General features: G+C 41.1%; 1 protein-coding gene across 1 annotated transcript in view; it reads left to right on the forward strand.

Moving 5' to 3' along the window:
• The window catches only part of LOC126456042 (A-kinase anchor protein 9-like), a 499264-nt gene that overhangs the window by 212570 nt on the left and 270455 nt on the right, over positions 1–16239 (forward strand). The window contains exon 17 of the mRNA XM_050091796.1: positions 7591–7761. Coding sequence (XP_049947753.1) covers positions 7591–7761 — 171 coding nt within the window. The remainder of the gene's footprint in view (positions 1–7590; positions 7762–16239) is intronic.

Here is a 16239-nt window from a genome sequence, read left to right on the forward strand (position 1 = left end):
ACTCTGCAAGCCACCGTATCATGCGTGGCGGAGAATACTCTGTACCACCACATGTCATTTCCTTTCCTATTCCACTCAAAAATTGAGTGAGCGAAAAATGACTGTCTGTATGCTTCTGTATGAGCCCTAGTTTTCACATCTTATCTTTGTTGTTTGTATGGGCAATGTATGTTGGCAGCAGTAGAATCATTTGGCAGTCAGCTCCAAATGCCAGTCCTCTATATTTTCTCAATAGTGTCTCTCAAAAACAACGTCGCCTTCCCTTCACGGATTGCCATTTGAGTTCCTGAAGCATCTCAGTAACACTTACGTATTGTTCAAACTGGTAACAGATCTCGCAGGCCACGTCTAAATTTCTTTGATGTCTTCCTTCAGTCCAATCTGGTATGGATTCCAAACACTCAAGCAGTATTGAAGAATAGTTTGCACTAGTGTCCCATACGCGGTCTCCTTTACAGATGAACCACTCTTTACTAAAATTCTCCCAATAAACCAAAGTGAACGATTCGCCTTCCCTACCACAGTTCTCACATGCTCGTTTCTCCTCATGTCAGTTTGCAGCATTATGCCCAGATATTTAAATGACCTGATTGTGTCAAGGAGGACACTAGTAATACTGTATCCGAACATTACTGGTTTGATCTTCCTACTCACCTGCATTAACTTACATGTTTCCACATTTAGGGCTAGCTGCCATTCCGCACACCAACTTAAAACTTTTGTCTAAGTCTTCTTGTATCTTTCTATAGTAACTCAACTTCAACACCTTACTGTACTCCAGAGCATCGTCAGCAGACAGCCTCAGATTGCTGCCCACCCTGTCAGCCACATCATTTATGTTTATGGAGAACAACTGCGGTCATATCACACTTCCCTGGGGCACTCCTGACGATATCTTTGTCTCTGATGAGCACTCGCCATCTAGGACAAAATACTGGGTTCTGTTATTTAAGAAGTCTTCAAGCGACTTGCATATCTGTGAACTTATTCAGTATGCTCATACCTTCTTTAACAGCCTGCGATGGGGCACTGTGTCAAATGTTTTCTGGAAATCTAGAAATATGGAATCTGTCTGTCTGCCTTTCATCCACAGTTCACAGTATATCATGTGAAAAAAGGACAAGCTGAGTTTCTGTGGTGTCACCGCCAGACACCACACTTGCTAGGTGGTAGCCTTTAAATCGGCCGCGGTCCGGTAGTATACGTCGGACCCGCGTGTCGCCACTATCTGTGATTGCAGACCGAGTGCCGCCACATGGCAGGTCTAGAGAGACTTCCTAGCACTCGCCCCAGTTGTACAGCCGACTTTGCTAGCGATGGTTCACTGACAAATTACGCTCTCATTTGCCGAGACGATAGTTAGCATAGCCTTCAGCTACATCATTTGCTACGACCTAGCAAGGCGTCATTATCAATTGCTATTTATCTTGTGATGCATGTACCGTCAGACCGATGTTCACCAATTATGGATTAAAGTTAAGTATTCCAGAAGCTACATACCTTTTTTGCTAGTCTCTATTCCTTTAACTGTTCCAGACCTCACGCCAGCCTGTGTGAGCTTAAACGCGTGCCTTTCGGCTTCCTCTCATAGTGGCTTGGCTGTCTTGCCAAGTCACAACAGTTTCACATGGGTGACGCTTTCTAAAACCATGCTCATTCATGCACATAAAGTTCTCTGTCTCAAGAAAGTGTGTAATATTCAAACTGAGAATATGTTCAAGGATTCTGCAGCAAACAGAAGTTAGTGATATTGGTCTGTGATTTTGCAGGTCTGTTCTTTTACCTTTCTTATATAATGAGTCACCTGCTCTTTTTTTCCAGTTGCTTGAGACTTAGCACTGGACGAGAGATTCATGATAAATGCAAGCTAGGTAAGAGGCTAATGCAGTAGAGTCCTCTTTGTTAAATTAAACTGGCATTCCATAAGGATGTCGTGATTTAATTGTTTTCACATCCTACAGTTGTTTCTATATACCAGGAATGCAGTTGTTTCTGTACATCAGGAATGCATATTATCGCAAAAGAAGCTGAGTAGCACCGTGGTGTAATGGTTCTGATACTGAACTGTTGGAAGGAGGGTTGTGAGTTCAAAACTCACCTGGACTGTACAATTTTAATTTCTATATTTGGTTCGAGTACTTTCTAGAAGTATCCACAAATGTCAAGAATCATTGTATTGGAATGTTCTGTAGCTGTATATATGCTGTATGTGTTCTGGCCGGAGGCAGTTTGCTCCATGCTCTTGCATGTGCTGAATAAACCTTCATTAGGTGAAGTTAGTGTTCGTCATTCATCTAATTACACCTTCTTCTACGTGACAATATTACTATGTCATCCATATGGGAGTCTGTGCTATGGTCAAATGACAGTATGTTTGCATGATCCTCCTGTGTGAACAATTTCTTGAATATGAAATTTAAAACTTGAGCTTTCCTTTTGCTATCTTCAACTGCCAAACCAGAGTGGTCAACAAGGAACTGAATGGAAGCCTTAGATCTGCTTATTGATTTTACATACAACCAGAATTTTCTTGGGTTCAGTGCCAGACCTTGTGCTCCTTTGTGTACACTGCTTAACAAATATACACTATCATGATCATTTTTAGCTAGTAAGAATATCGATACTGGACAAGAGTGTATGATAAAATGCCCTGTTACACAATGTATCCCTGCACTAAAGCTGAAGATGTCACACATAATTTCTTATTTATATCATCAGTATTTTCATTTCCTCAACAGGTATGTTTATATGTGTCACTAGTGACTATTAATTCATCTCATGTTTAACAATATTTAACAAAACCTGCTTTGTTTATTGTAAGTGTCATGGGTGATATTTGATCATTATACCATGTCACAGCTGTTTTTGTTATGTCTATACATTCATTTCTTTGAAAATACTTAAACTCTCTCTCTGTAGGTGAGTATCATTTGTTTCCTTAGTCTATTATCTCAGTAAAGAGACCTATTTGCTTTAAATTATGTAAAATTTGACTTCTTTGCATGTTGTTGTTGTTGTGGTCTTCAGTCCTGAGACTGGTTCTTCTGTAGCACCACATCTCCCAGTACCTACTGCAACCTACATCCTTCTGAATCTGCTTAGTGTATTCATCTCTTGGTCTCCCTCTACTATTTTTACCCTCCACGCTGCCCTCCAATACTAAATTGGTGATCCCCTCATGCCTCAGAACACGTCCTACCAACCGATCCTTTCTTCTGGTCAAGTTGTGCCACAAACTTCTCTTCTCCCCAATCCTATTCAATACTTCCTCATTAGTTATGTGATCTACCCATCTAATCTTCAGCATTCTTCTGTAGCACCACATTTCGAAAGCTTCTATTCTCTTCTTGTCCAAACTATTTATCTTCCATGTTTCACTTCCATACATGGCTACACTCCATACAAATACTTTCAGAAATGACTTCTTGATACTTAAATCAATACTCGATGTTAACAAATTTCTCTTCTTCAGAAACGCTTTCCTTGCCATTGCCAGTCTACATTTTATATCCTCTCTACTACGACCATCATCAGTTATTTTGCTCCCCAAATAGCAAAACTCCTTTACTACTTTAAGTGTCTCATTTCCTAATCTAATTCCCTCAGCATCACCCGACTTCTTTGCATATCTGTCGTAAAAGGTCCTCACAAACTATAATTAGGAAAAACCTCCATCTTAACTATTTAGGAAACCTCTTCTTTGAGGTGATAAATTGTCGCTTTAATGATTTAAATCGTTTCATAAAAGAATTGCTTCATCCAGTCATCCCCTACTGTGGATAGTGTAACCAAACCACCACCTGGATCAGGAGAACAGATCCACTTCAATCCAATGCTTTTTATCAATTTACTTATTAGTACACCAATTATGAATAAATAAATTTCACTTGCTAATCACAATAAGCATGACTTTACCCTGATACTCTACCACCATACTTAATACCTCCAACAGACAGTAATTCGCATAATATATTAATTCTACTCACCAAGTGGCAGCAGAACACACACATAAAAAAACTGTTATGATTGGTAAGCTTTTGGAGCCAGTGGCTCCTCCTTCAGGCAGAAGGGTTGAAGGGGAAGGAAGAAGGGTGAAGGAAAAAGGGTGAAGGAAAATGGCTGGAGAGGTCTAGGAAAAGGGGTAGATTTTGGGAAAGTCACCCAGAACCACAAGTCAGGGGAGACTTACCATATGGGATGAGAAAGAAAGACTACCCCTTTTCCTAGACCTCTCCAGTCCTTTCCCTTCGCCATTCTTCCTTCCCCTTCAACCCTTCTGCCTGAATAAGGAGCCACTGGCTCCGAAAGCTTAACCAAGCACAACAGTCTTGTATGTGAGTGTTCTGCCCCCACTTGATGAGTAAATTTTTTTTCTATACAACTAAATAATTGATTGTTTTCATTGTTACACAATATATTAAGACATACATATCAATAATTTAAAACTCTTTTTCATATTCGTTAGTGTTCACATGCTTATTACCATAAAGCTTAAACCCAATACTCTTATGACTATCGGTACTCATAAGTCTGTTTTCTTGATATGTGGTAATTTGTCTACTCTCTAGTGCTTTTTTAGTTTCTCCTAACACATCCCACATCTTTTGAAATTCCTGTTGATGTTTTACATTGTTATCCACATAAATGATCATACTTCCAGTTGATTCAATGGTGTCCTATACTTTCTGTTTTAGTCTTTGTTCCAAACTAGTTAAGTTAGACATGGCCTTAACACCCTATGTTGCCATAATGATTGTTCTCTCTCATTCGTGTTTGAAATTTTGGTGTGAACCAATTTAAAATTTTGGTTCACATCTTTGAAATACTCCTTAAGCTCATGACAAACTACTTTATGTACCTCTTATGATAAGTTTTCTGTTAATAAATTTGTTTTACTTTCTATCTCTGTTATTTTGTTGTCCTGTTCTGTGAACCTTGACATAAATTCAGTCTTAATAGTCTCTTCTGCTTTCTTAGAAAGGTTTTCCTCCAGATTCTCTTACTTTTGTCCAGCTTAATGTTAGTAATATCCTCAACCGTTTCCATTAATTTTGTATTTTTGTCCATTAATTTGGCAAGTAATGCCTGTGTAGTCATTTTTTCAATTAACACTGGCATAAATGTCCACGTCGATATAATAGCTCACTTCTTGGTAGTTAATAATAAATTCAATATTCAATATAATATCACTCTGTCCAGTCTGTTACATGCAACTGTTAAGACTGGAATTAGAAAAAAATTGCACTTATTACCAGTTATTTAAAAAAAAAAGGTGCAGGTTGGCTGCAAACTGCCACTGAATTGCCAATATGATGTTGATGTTTGCTTAGCTGTAGGTGACTGCTGATGCAACTTCCGTTGAACCAGTATTGGTGCTGTGCGAAGTCTCAGAGTCGTTGGTTGTGTGATGAGCACCAGTGCGATGTCCGCTGGCCGCAATCACATCAGTTATCTTTGTCACCAACCTCTCTTACGTATTGCAAACTCCACTGGTCTTCCTTAGTACTTTCAGTGCAAGCACATCATAACATTACATTGGTTGGTGTTCAGTATTCCAGCAATAAATTATTCCTTCTTCATGAAAATTGTTTATTCACAAGTTAAAGGAATGTTTTTCTACTCAATCTTGATAATAAAACTTGAGACAAACTTCCGTGTTCAGCTCTTGAAGCTCTGTTGATGATTATTAGTTGCCAAGGGCAACAAATTAATTCTTCTTAATATCTTGTCGAAATTCTTGAAATTTTTTGTTGTATTTTAATTTGTAAATGGTGATCTCAGTATCCATGCTTTGTTTCGGTGGTTGTTCATCACAAACAGTGAAAAAGTATTGGCTGGGTTTCACAGTGTCATATCTGCCAATTACCTTTTATAAATCTTGCTTGTGAATGGTCCCCTATTCTGTCCCACCACCATGAATTACCTTGCTTCTCTTCTCGACTTTGATATTTGCTGGGTGATACTGAAATGTTGCATCACGACTACTTTTAGCTACTAAATAAACTTTGAACTCTTATTTACACTTCTCTGTATTTAAAGTGTTCAAGTCTCACAGTGAGAGATCCTGGTTATTAGAACACTAAGTAGTTAAACCAAACATCAAACATTAACATCTACTGATACATAATGCCTGACCCATCGGCCATACACTAAAGTTCTCTTTAACTTTTCATTTATTTTTGGGTCCCCTTTGACTTTGTCAGTGACCCTCTTACCCTGAACTGTCCAAGACACCACCAGATTGGAGTGTCAAAGCATTCTTATAGCCTCAGACACCAAGTGATGCCACGCATCGCACACTGCCGACAACTGCTGTTATTGTTATGGCCCACACATCCTCTGTACGAACACAGACCGGGGCGCACAGTATCTGCTCCTTTCTTATACACTACTTAACAAATATCTGCTGTCACAATTATCTTTAGCTGGTATGAGTATCAATAGTGGACCAGGGTATTTGGTAAAATGCTTTTTACATTACATAAGCTGTTTTGACACATAAACTAATGTAGAAGGAGATTAGAAAATCAAATATCTTGTCACAATTTATAAAAAAAGAAAATGGGGGAAAGGAGGGGGGAGACAGAGGAGAGTACAAAAATTGTTTACTCACCCAATTATATTTGTTCTGTGTATCCAGGCCAGTAATCACCTAGTGGGATGTGGAAAATCATCTGAAAAACACACCCCAAGTCTGTCAGTTATGTGATACACAAAGTTTTAGAAAATTTTACTCACTTTCTTGTGGTTTGTAGTACATATATGCAGTTAGGGTACGCTTATTCCATCCTGGGCAGGTAACTGCATAGTGGTAGGAAGGATGCCAAGCCACACCTTAAAATTAACCATGCCAAATCTGTTTCTAACCATTCCGACACTGTGACAATGTGGGACAAACACAAGCAAGAGAAGGAGAAGAAAATTAGTTGAACATTGTAGGCAGTACTACTGTTGAAAGTATGTTATAAGGCAAACTTCAGTGTTGAGTGCATTTCTTGGTATAACGACAGGAACATAGTTGCACTGTATTGAAAATAAAACAGACACATACTAACTTTATTAATGAGAAGTAGTTTAATACCAAACTGTTTGCAGGCATAACAGTTTTTGATGAAATAGTATTATTATTATTATTATTATTTATTATTATTATTATTATTATTATTATTATTATCATCATCATCATCATTAACACTATTATAAAAATGTGCAAATGTTGAACTAAACACTGAAATATGTGGCTTGGTGTGTAGGTAAACTAGCATTACATATAAAAGCTTTGAAAATGCTGGAAACAGAAGATAAACATATAATTATTAATCTCCTAAGTTGTAACTGTTCTGCTGGGTTTAAAAAAAAAATTGATGGATGACTGGAACTAGTCAACCTACAGTTTTGGGAAAATGTGTCTCCAGTACTGTACCGGTATCAATTTCTTGTGAATGGCACTAATTGTACAGTTTTTGTCTGGAAACAGTGTGTTACATGAAATATTCTATCTTTTTGGTTTCTTCTGGCTGTTGCGGTACAAATAGGTATTGATTAAAAAGTAGTTAACCAATTTTTATAAAATGACAATTTGTGTTTCAGCTACTCTGAAGAAATTGTCAGCCAGCACAGTCGGAAAATGTCTGACAGTAGCTGTGAATCAGAAAATGACTTGGTGTCTGACATGTATTATAATGGTGGGGGAGACCATGCATCTCACCTTACAACACTTACCCATATTTGTGATCCTTATGTAGCTGAACCAGACTATAGGTATGTAAAATGATTAAAACATATATTTGAGTTATTTGAATTATATGCATGCTAGCTTACGCTGATTCCATGCAATGTCATGCTGCAACTTGCAGCAGTGCTCCCCTTCAATTTACTTACAGGGTGTTACAAAAAGCTACGGCCAAACTTTCAGGAAACATTCCTCACACACAAAGAAAGAAAATATGTTATGTGGACATGTGTCCGGAAACGCGTACTTTCCATGTTAGAGCTCATTTTATTACTTCTCTTCAAATCACATTAATCATGGAGTGGAAACACACAGCAACTGAATGTACCAGCGTGACTTCAAACACTTTGTTACAGGAAATGTTCAAAATGTCCTCCGTTAGGGAGGATACATGCATCCACCTTCCATCGCATGGAATCCCTGATGCGCTGATGCAGCCCTGGAGAATGGCGTATTGTATCACAGCCGTCCACAGTACAAGCACGAAGAGTCTGTACATTTGGTACCGGGGTTGTGTAGACAAGAGCTTTCAAATGACCCCATAAATGAAAGTCAAGAGGGTTGAGGTCAGGAGAGCGTGAAGGCCATGGAATGGGTCCGCCTCTATCAATCCATCGTTCACCTAATCTGTTGTTGAGAAGTGTACGAACACTTCGACTGAAATGTGCAGGAGCTCCATCGTGCATGAACCACATATTGTGTCGTACTTGTAAGGGCACATGCTCTAGCAGCACAGGTAGAGTATCCCGTATGAAATCATGATAACGTGCTCCACTGAGTGTAGGTGGAAGAACATGGGGCCCAATCAAGATATCACCAACAATGCCTGCCCAAACGTTCACAGAAAATCTGTGTTGATGACGTGATTGCACAATTGCGTGCGGATTCTCGTCAGCCCACACATGTTGATTGTGAAAATTTACAATTTGATCACGTTGGAATGAAGCCTCATCAGTAAAGAGAACATTTGCACTGAAATGAGGATTGACACATTGTTGGATGAACCATTCGCAGAAGTGTACCTGTGGAGGCCAATCAGCTGCTGATAGTGCCTGCACACACTGTACATGGTACAGAAACAACTGGTTCTCCCGTAGCACTCTCCATACAATGACGTGGTCAACGTTACCTTGTACAGCTGCAACTTCTCTGACGCTGACATTAGGGTTATCGTCAACTGCACGAAGAATTGCCTCGTCCATTGCAGGTGTCCTCGTCGTTCTAGGTGATCCCCAGTTGCAAGTCATAGGCTGGAATGTTCCGTGCTCCCTAAGATGCCAATCAATTGCTTCGAACGTCTTCCTGTCGGGACACCTTCGTTCTGGAAATCTGTCTCAATCCTAACGTACCGCGCCACAGCTATTGCCCCGTGCTAATCCATACATCAAATGGGCATCTGCCAACTCTGCATTTGTAAACATTGCACTGACTGCAAAACCACGTTCGTGATGAACACTAACCTGTTGATGCTACGTACTGATGTGCTTGATGCTAGTACTGTAGAGCAATGAGTCGCATGTCAACACAAGCACCGTAGTCAACATTACCTTCCTTCAATTGGGCCAACTGGTGGTGAATCGAGGAAGTACAGTACATACTGACGAAACTAAAATGAGCTCTAACATGGAAATTAAGCGTTTCCGGAGACATGTCCACATAACATCTTTTCTTTATTTGTGTGTGAGGACGTTTCCTGAAAGTTTCGCCGTACCTTTTTGTAACACCCTGTATATGTATATTAGAGTGTTGCCCATAGTGACTAGATTTACAAAATTCTCTCACAGTAGTGTTTATATTATTTATTCTGCATTACTTCCATTCTTTTGCAGTGATTAAGTGATGTATAATATGTTATAGTTAGGTAGTTTCTCTCTCTCTCTCTCTCTCTCTCTCTCTCTCTCTCTCGATGACACTTGTGTGTCTCCCACTGTCTTCCACACTTTACTTACTTCATGTCTTATTGCTATATTAGTACTGGTGACATACAACATTTAACAATATGCTACAGTTTCTTTTTTTTTTTTTTTTTTTCCTCTGAGAAATATCAACAGCATTACGAAAAGGATAGATTACTACCCACCATAAAGATCACACACTGAACTGCAGACAGGCACAATGAAAATACTTGCACATTTAGCTTTTAGCCAAAGCCTCCTGAAAAGAAAACATGCATCAACACCACCGTGTGCTGCACGAACTCAATGGTGTCCATGTTACATTTCTATTCTCTGCACCTGCTGCCTCTCCATCCCGCATTCCTATCCCATGCACTTGTTACCTCCCTCCCTGCTGTCTGCCACTCTTCCACCACCCTCTCTCCTATTCATGCTGTCTCTTTTCTGCCCTCAGCTAATCCACGTGACAGAACCCCTCAACCCAGTAAAGCAGCAGAACTTCAGTTCCAGCACAGTGTATTGAGCTGGCACATTGTAGCCAAATAGCCAAATGTGTGGTTATGTTTGTTTGTGTGTAGAGGGGGGGAGGGGGGGGGAGGAGTTGGTGGAGGGTGCTTCTTTAGGTTGAAAGAGGAGTCATCCAAAAGCTATAAATGTTTTCAGTCTATTTTACATGATTGTTGGTGACTCAATTGCTTGGTGAGTTATTACCATTACTACTAAATTATTTAAATAAAACATAGGTTAAATAAGAAAGAGAAAGCACAATTGAAAGTCTCTCTCTCTCTCTCGATCTTTTCATTGACAGCTGGTTTCGATGAAGTGATCATCTCTTGTTGACACAAATAATCAATACATCAGAGGGAATAGAGCTCTGCTGACCAAATAGAGGTAGCACCAGGGGTATAACTACAGTCATGAGGGACCCAGTGCAGAAGCATTAAGTTGGGCCCCTTTCACCTCCTCCAAATCTGCCCCCCCCCCCCCCCCCCCCCTCCGTTACCAACACACTGAAATGTTTCCTACACATCTTCTCTCACATCAATGAGGCTACCAGACACTAAACTGTAGAATTTTTAAAAATGTAACAATTCTGCTTATGCAAATTTTCATTTTAGTTCTTTTTCTCATAAGGCCCATGAGTATGCACATTAGATTTTTCTCTGTCATTCTCTTTATAATCATGTTACTAATGTAAAAACAGTCACTAAAACTATGTATATTTCATTTAACAACTTCATTACAATATGTTGAACACTAGCTTAATAAGAGACAGTGTTTATGTTCCTACTATGCATGTAGCTGGTATTGCTGTTCATTTGTGTTCATCATGTGCCTGGAGCATGATTCCTGTGTCTTTTTAACCAATCCCTATTTTGTATTATTTAAACAGTCCTTTACTGTAGTATGTATTATTTAAGAGGTATGGTCTAACACCCTTCTTAAACATGCTGCATTCAGCTACATCTTTTGTTTCCTGGAACAGTTCATTGTGCACTTTGATTCACTGATAGATAATATTGTTTTCAGTTTTTTTGTTTAATTTTTCTTAGTGTTTGTGCTTCAGTGATTTTGTGATTAATTTAACACGTATATGTTTTTCGTATTTAGGCGTTGCAGTTAGAATATGCAACTGTTTAAAAAGTGTTGTACAATAAGTTCAGGTACTATGTTTAGTTATTATTTTTATGGCCCTATTCTTTGCTCTGAATATTTTGTGCACTTGGTGCCAAAGAAAATGTACTATAGCTAAGGACTGAGTGTACATAGAAGTACAATGTAACAATGAGACACTTGTTGTTTCAGACTGATAGGACTCAGAGGGCATAACATGGTGATGGCAGGCTCATTAGTAGTATATTTGTATTTTTAACATTGGGTGGGGAATGAAAGACATTTTGCAGAAAACATTTCCAGTTCCATAATTCGGAAAAAAATTGTATCACTGTCAGGAATCCAAACAGCATTGGTTGTTATTGGGGAAGGGGAGTATATCATTCTGAAGTACAAACAGCACAGGTTATTATGCAGCCGTTAAAGTCAATCACCTTGTGCTGTGTGTCATGTTCAGTACTACAGTATTATCTAAATGGCCTTTAGCCACAATTTGGCAGTGGCCATCCATGCAAGTGCTTGGCTAGTTGTCATGCTCTCATAGAACATTGCATAGATATTGCAGTAAAATCAGTATATTATGGGGCTGATTTCGCACCTAGACATACCTCTGGTTGTGTGTGTATATCAGTGGCAGAATTAACGGCATTTTTCATATTCTTAAATCCTGTAGTTCACTATCAATACAATTGAGATACGAGATGTGAATTCCTGATTATCAGCATTGAGTTTTAGTCGGTCAAGAAGGATAAAAAATCATTGCAAATAATAAAAAAGGAAATGAAAATAAAAATTGGTGACACAATCAAAAAAAGTTTCGCATCAACCGGTTCCCAGAACTCCTGACGATAGACATTGACTGTGGATATCACAGATACAGTCTCTTTCAGTGTTCAGAGATGTCACTAAATGTACCCAAAGATGTAAACAACCATGCTTGAGCAGCGCCTATTAGACAGAGGGGGTCCAACAGCTCAGCTGATCAGTTCCAGTCATTCCACCAAGGAGGAGGTACAAGGCTCATGTTGTCTGTAGTTCAACCATGCCTAGACAGTCAATAGTGCAGTTCGGTCACGTCCACATTGTTACTTTGTGCCAGGAAGGTTTCTCAACAAGCAAAGTGTCCAGGTGTCTCGGAGTGAACCAAAGTGATGGTGTTCAGACGTGGAGGAGATACAGAGAGACAGGAACTGTTCATGACATGCCTCACTCAGGCTGCCCAAGGGCTACTACTGCAGTGGAGGACCGCTACCTATGGATTATGGCTCGGAGGAACCCTGACAGCAACGCCACCACGATGGGTAATGCTTTTTGTGCAGCCACAGGACATTGTGTTATGATGATGTCGCATCTGCTTTCAACCAGACAATCGTTAGACACGTGTTTGGAGGCAACTCGGTCAGGCTGAACACCTTAGACACACTGTCCAGTGAGTGCAGCAAGGTGGAGGTTCCCTGCTTTTTTGGTGAGGCATTACGTGGGGCTGACGTATGCGGCTGGTGGTCATGGAAGGCACGTATGATACGTGAATACTAGGCTTCGACTGATAGTGCAACCATATTGCATATTGGCGAGGCATTTGTCTTCGTGAACAATAATTCGTGCCCCCATCATGCACATTTTGTGAATGACTTCCTTCAGGATAATGACATCGGTCAACTAGAGTGGCCAGCATGTTCTCCAGACATGAACACTATTGAACATGCCTGGGATGTATTGAAAAGGGCTATTTATGGATGACGTGACCCACCAACCACTCTGAGGGATCTACGCTGAATTGCCGTTGATGGGTGGGACACTCTGGACCGACAGTGCCTTGATGAACTTGTGGATAGTATGCCACGATGAATAAAGGCATGCATCAGTGCAAGAGGACATGCTACTGGGTACCGGTGTGTATAGCAATCTGGACCATGACCTCTGAAGATCTCGCTGTATGGTGGTACAATATGCAGTGTGTGGTTTTCATGAGCAATAAAAAGGGTGGAAATGATGTTAATGTTGATCTCTATTCCAATTTTCTGTCACCGGTGCCTTCATCTTGGCCCTCAAGGGTGATACATTGCCCGAGAAGGTCAAGATGATGGTCTACCGCTGTGATGTAAAGCCCTATATCGCTCCCCCAATGCGGTGCTTTAAGTGCTGGATGTTCGGCCGTATGTCTTCCCGCTGTACTTCCAGTGTCACATGACGAGATTGTGGATGCCCATCACATCCCAATATTCCGTGTGCCCCACCTCCCATCTGTGTCAACTGCGGAGAGCACCATTCGCCTTGCTCGCCAGACTGCTGGATTCTCCAGAGAGGAGTACAAGACCCTGGACCGGCTGACCTACACTGAGGCTAAGAGAAAACTTCAATACCGTGCGTATGACATCATCTTATGCCGCCGCTACAACAGTTCTGGCACCATCAGCTCCACCAACCCCAGTCACCTCTCAGATCCGGAAGACTACACCTGCCCCCTTGATGGTGGGGGCCATTTCCCTCCCTGTTGCTCCTGCACCACCTACTTCGAGAGCAACGCCCCTCCAACCATCGAGGACGTCCGTCCCCACTTCTAGGCTGGAGAAACATAAGTCTTTTTCGGCTTCTCTTACTAGGAAGGGTTCCCTTGGGCCACTCCCTTCCCAGGTTTCTGCTCGTGGGGAAAATGACACCTGCCAGTGGGTGAAGAGCCCAAAAGCAGCTGGTTGTAGGGCTTCACACTCATCCTCAGACCCAGAAACTGAGCCATTGAAGTCCTCCCAGCTATGGAAACCCAAGGAGCAGTGAGAGAAATCCAAAAAGAAAACTCCTAAGACCCAAGAAATTGCAGTGGCACCCACGTCACTGCTACGTACAAGCTCTGCATCTGAGGATGGGGTGGAGACTTTGGCATCCGCTGAGGACCTAAATCTCACCAAACCCTCAAGACACAATGGATCTATACTGCTCAGGCAATAAGTCGGTGGCAGCAGGTGACTCTGAGGCGTAAAATACCTCATTGAATGTTCCATGCCTTCCCAGTCTCGCAATGACATCATCCTCCACTGGAATAGCAGTGGTTTTTTCACCACCTGGCTGAGCTACGGCAACTGTTAAGCTTTACACCTGCTATCTGCGTTGCCCTCTTGGAAACTTGGTTCCCGGACCCCTACCCTCCGCAGCTGTAAGGGATATTACAGGGACCGTAGTGACTATAATCGGGTTTCAGGTGGAGTTTGTGTTTATGTGCTAAACTCAGTCTGTAGTGACACTGTGCCCCTTCAAACCCCTCTTGAAACTGTGACTGTCAGAATAAGGACGACATAGGAAATAACTGTCTGCAATGTACGAAGGTCACTCCAAAAGAAATCCACAGTATATATTTTTTTTAATTCATCTTTTATTCTACATGTTTGAAAGTTTTATAGTGTGTAGATACATCCTTTAGGAACAATATTTTTGTTTCTCCACATAATTTCCATCCCTCTCAACTGCCTTACGCCATCTTGGAACAAGCGCCTGTATACCTGCATGGTAAACTTCTGGACCAACCTGTTGGAGCCTTTGGCAACGTGCACAAGGGAGTCATCATCTTCAAACCTTGTTCCACGAAGAGAGTCTTTCAGTTTCCCAAAGAGATGATAGTCACATGGAGCCAGGTCAGGACTGTAAGGCGGGTGTTTCAGTGTTGTCCATCCGAGTTTTGTGATCGCTTCCATGGTTTTTTGACTGACATGTGGCCGAGCATTGTCGTGCAACAGCAAAACTTCCTGCTTTTGATGATGTGGTCGAACACGACTCAGTAGGGCTTGAAGTGTCTTCAGTGTCATCACATATGCATCAGACTTCATGGTGGTTCCACTTGGCATGATGTCCACAAGCAAGAGTCCTTCAGAATCGAAAAACACCATAGCCATAACTTTTCCAGCAGAAGGTGTGGTTTTGAATTTTTTTTTATTTGGTGATTTTGCATGATGCCACTCCATTGATTGCCTCTTCATCTCTGGTGAAAAATGATGGAGCCATGTTTCATCACCTGTCACAATTCTTCCAAAAAATACATCTCTACCATTCTCGTACTGTTCCTAAAGTTCGCTGCATACCATTATTCTTGTTTCTTTGTGAGCCACTGTCAACATCCTGGGAACCCACCTGGCACAAACCTTTTTTAACGCCAACACTTTCAGTATTGTGCAAACACTTCCTTCCCCTATCCCAACGTAATGTTACAATTCGTTCACTGTGATGCGTCTGTCAGCAGCCATCAATTTGTTAACTCTCTGCACATTGTCTGGAGTGTGTGCAGTACGAGGCCGGCCGCTGCAAGGACAATCCTCAATATTGCCGTGCCCACTTTCATCACGTAACCTGCTTGCCCACCAACTAACTGTACTACAATCGACAGCAGCATCTCCATACACCTTTTTCAATCTCTTGTGGATGTTTCCCACTGTCTCGTTTTCACAGCACAGGAATTCTATGACAGCACGTTGCTTCTGATGAATGTCAAGTATAGCAGCCATCTTGAAGACATGCTGTGATGGCGCCACTCACGGGAACAGGTTGAACTAAGTTTGAAAACAAGCGAGAAGGATGTATCTACACACTGTAAAACTTTCACACAATGAGAATGAAAACTGTATTTTTACAAAAATAGTGTGCATTTCTTTTGGAGTGACCCTCATATATCTTCCTCCAGATGGTGCAGTACCCTGGAATGTATTAGATACACTGATTGATTAACTCCCTAAACCTTTCCTACTTTTGGGAGATTTTAACACCCATAACCCCTTGTTGGGTGGCAGTGTGCTTACTGGCCGAGGCAGAGATGTCGAAACTTTACTGCCTCAGTTCGACCTCTACCTCTTAAATACTGGGGCTGCCACTTATTTTAGTGTGGCTCATGGTAGTTACTTGGCCATTGCTTTATCAATTTGCAGCCCAGGAATTCTCCCATCTATCCACTGGAGAGCACATGACGACCTGTGTGGTAGTGACCAGTTCCCCATATTCCTGTCACTGCCCCAGCAT

This window comes from Schistocerca serialis, chromosome 2, assembly GCF_023864345.2.
Source record: "Schistocerca serialis cubense isolate TAMUIC-IGC-003099 chromosome 2, iqSchSeri2.2, whole genome shotgun sequence".
NCBI lineage: Eukaryota > Metazoa > Arthropoda > Insecta > Orthoptera > Acrididae > Schistocerca > Schistocerca serialis.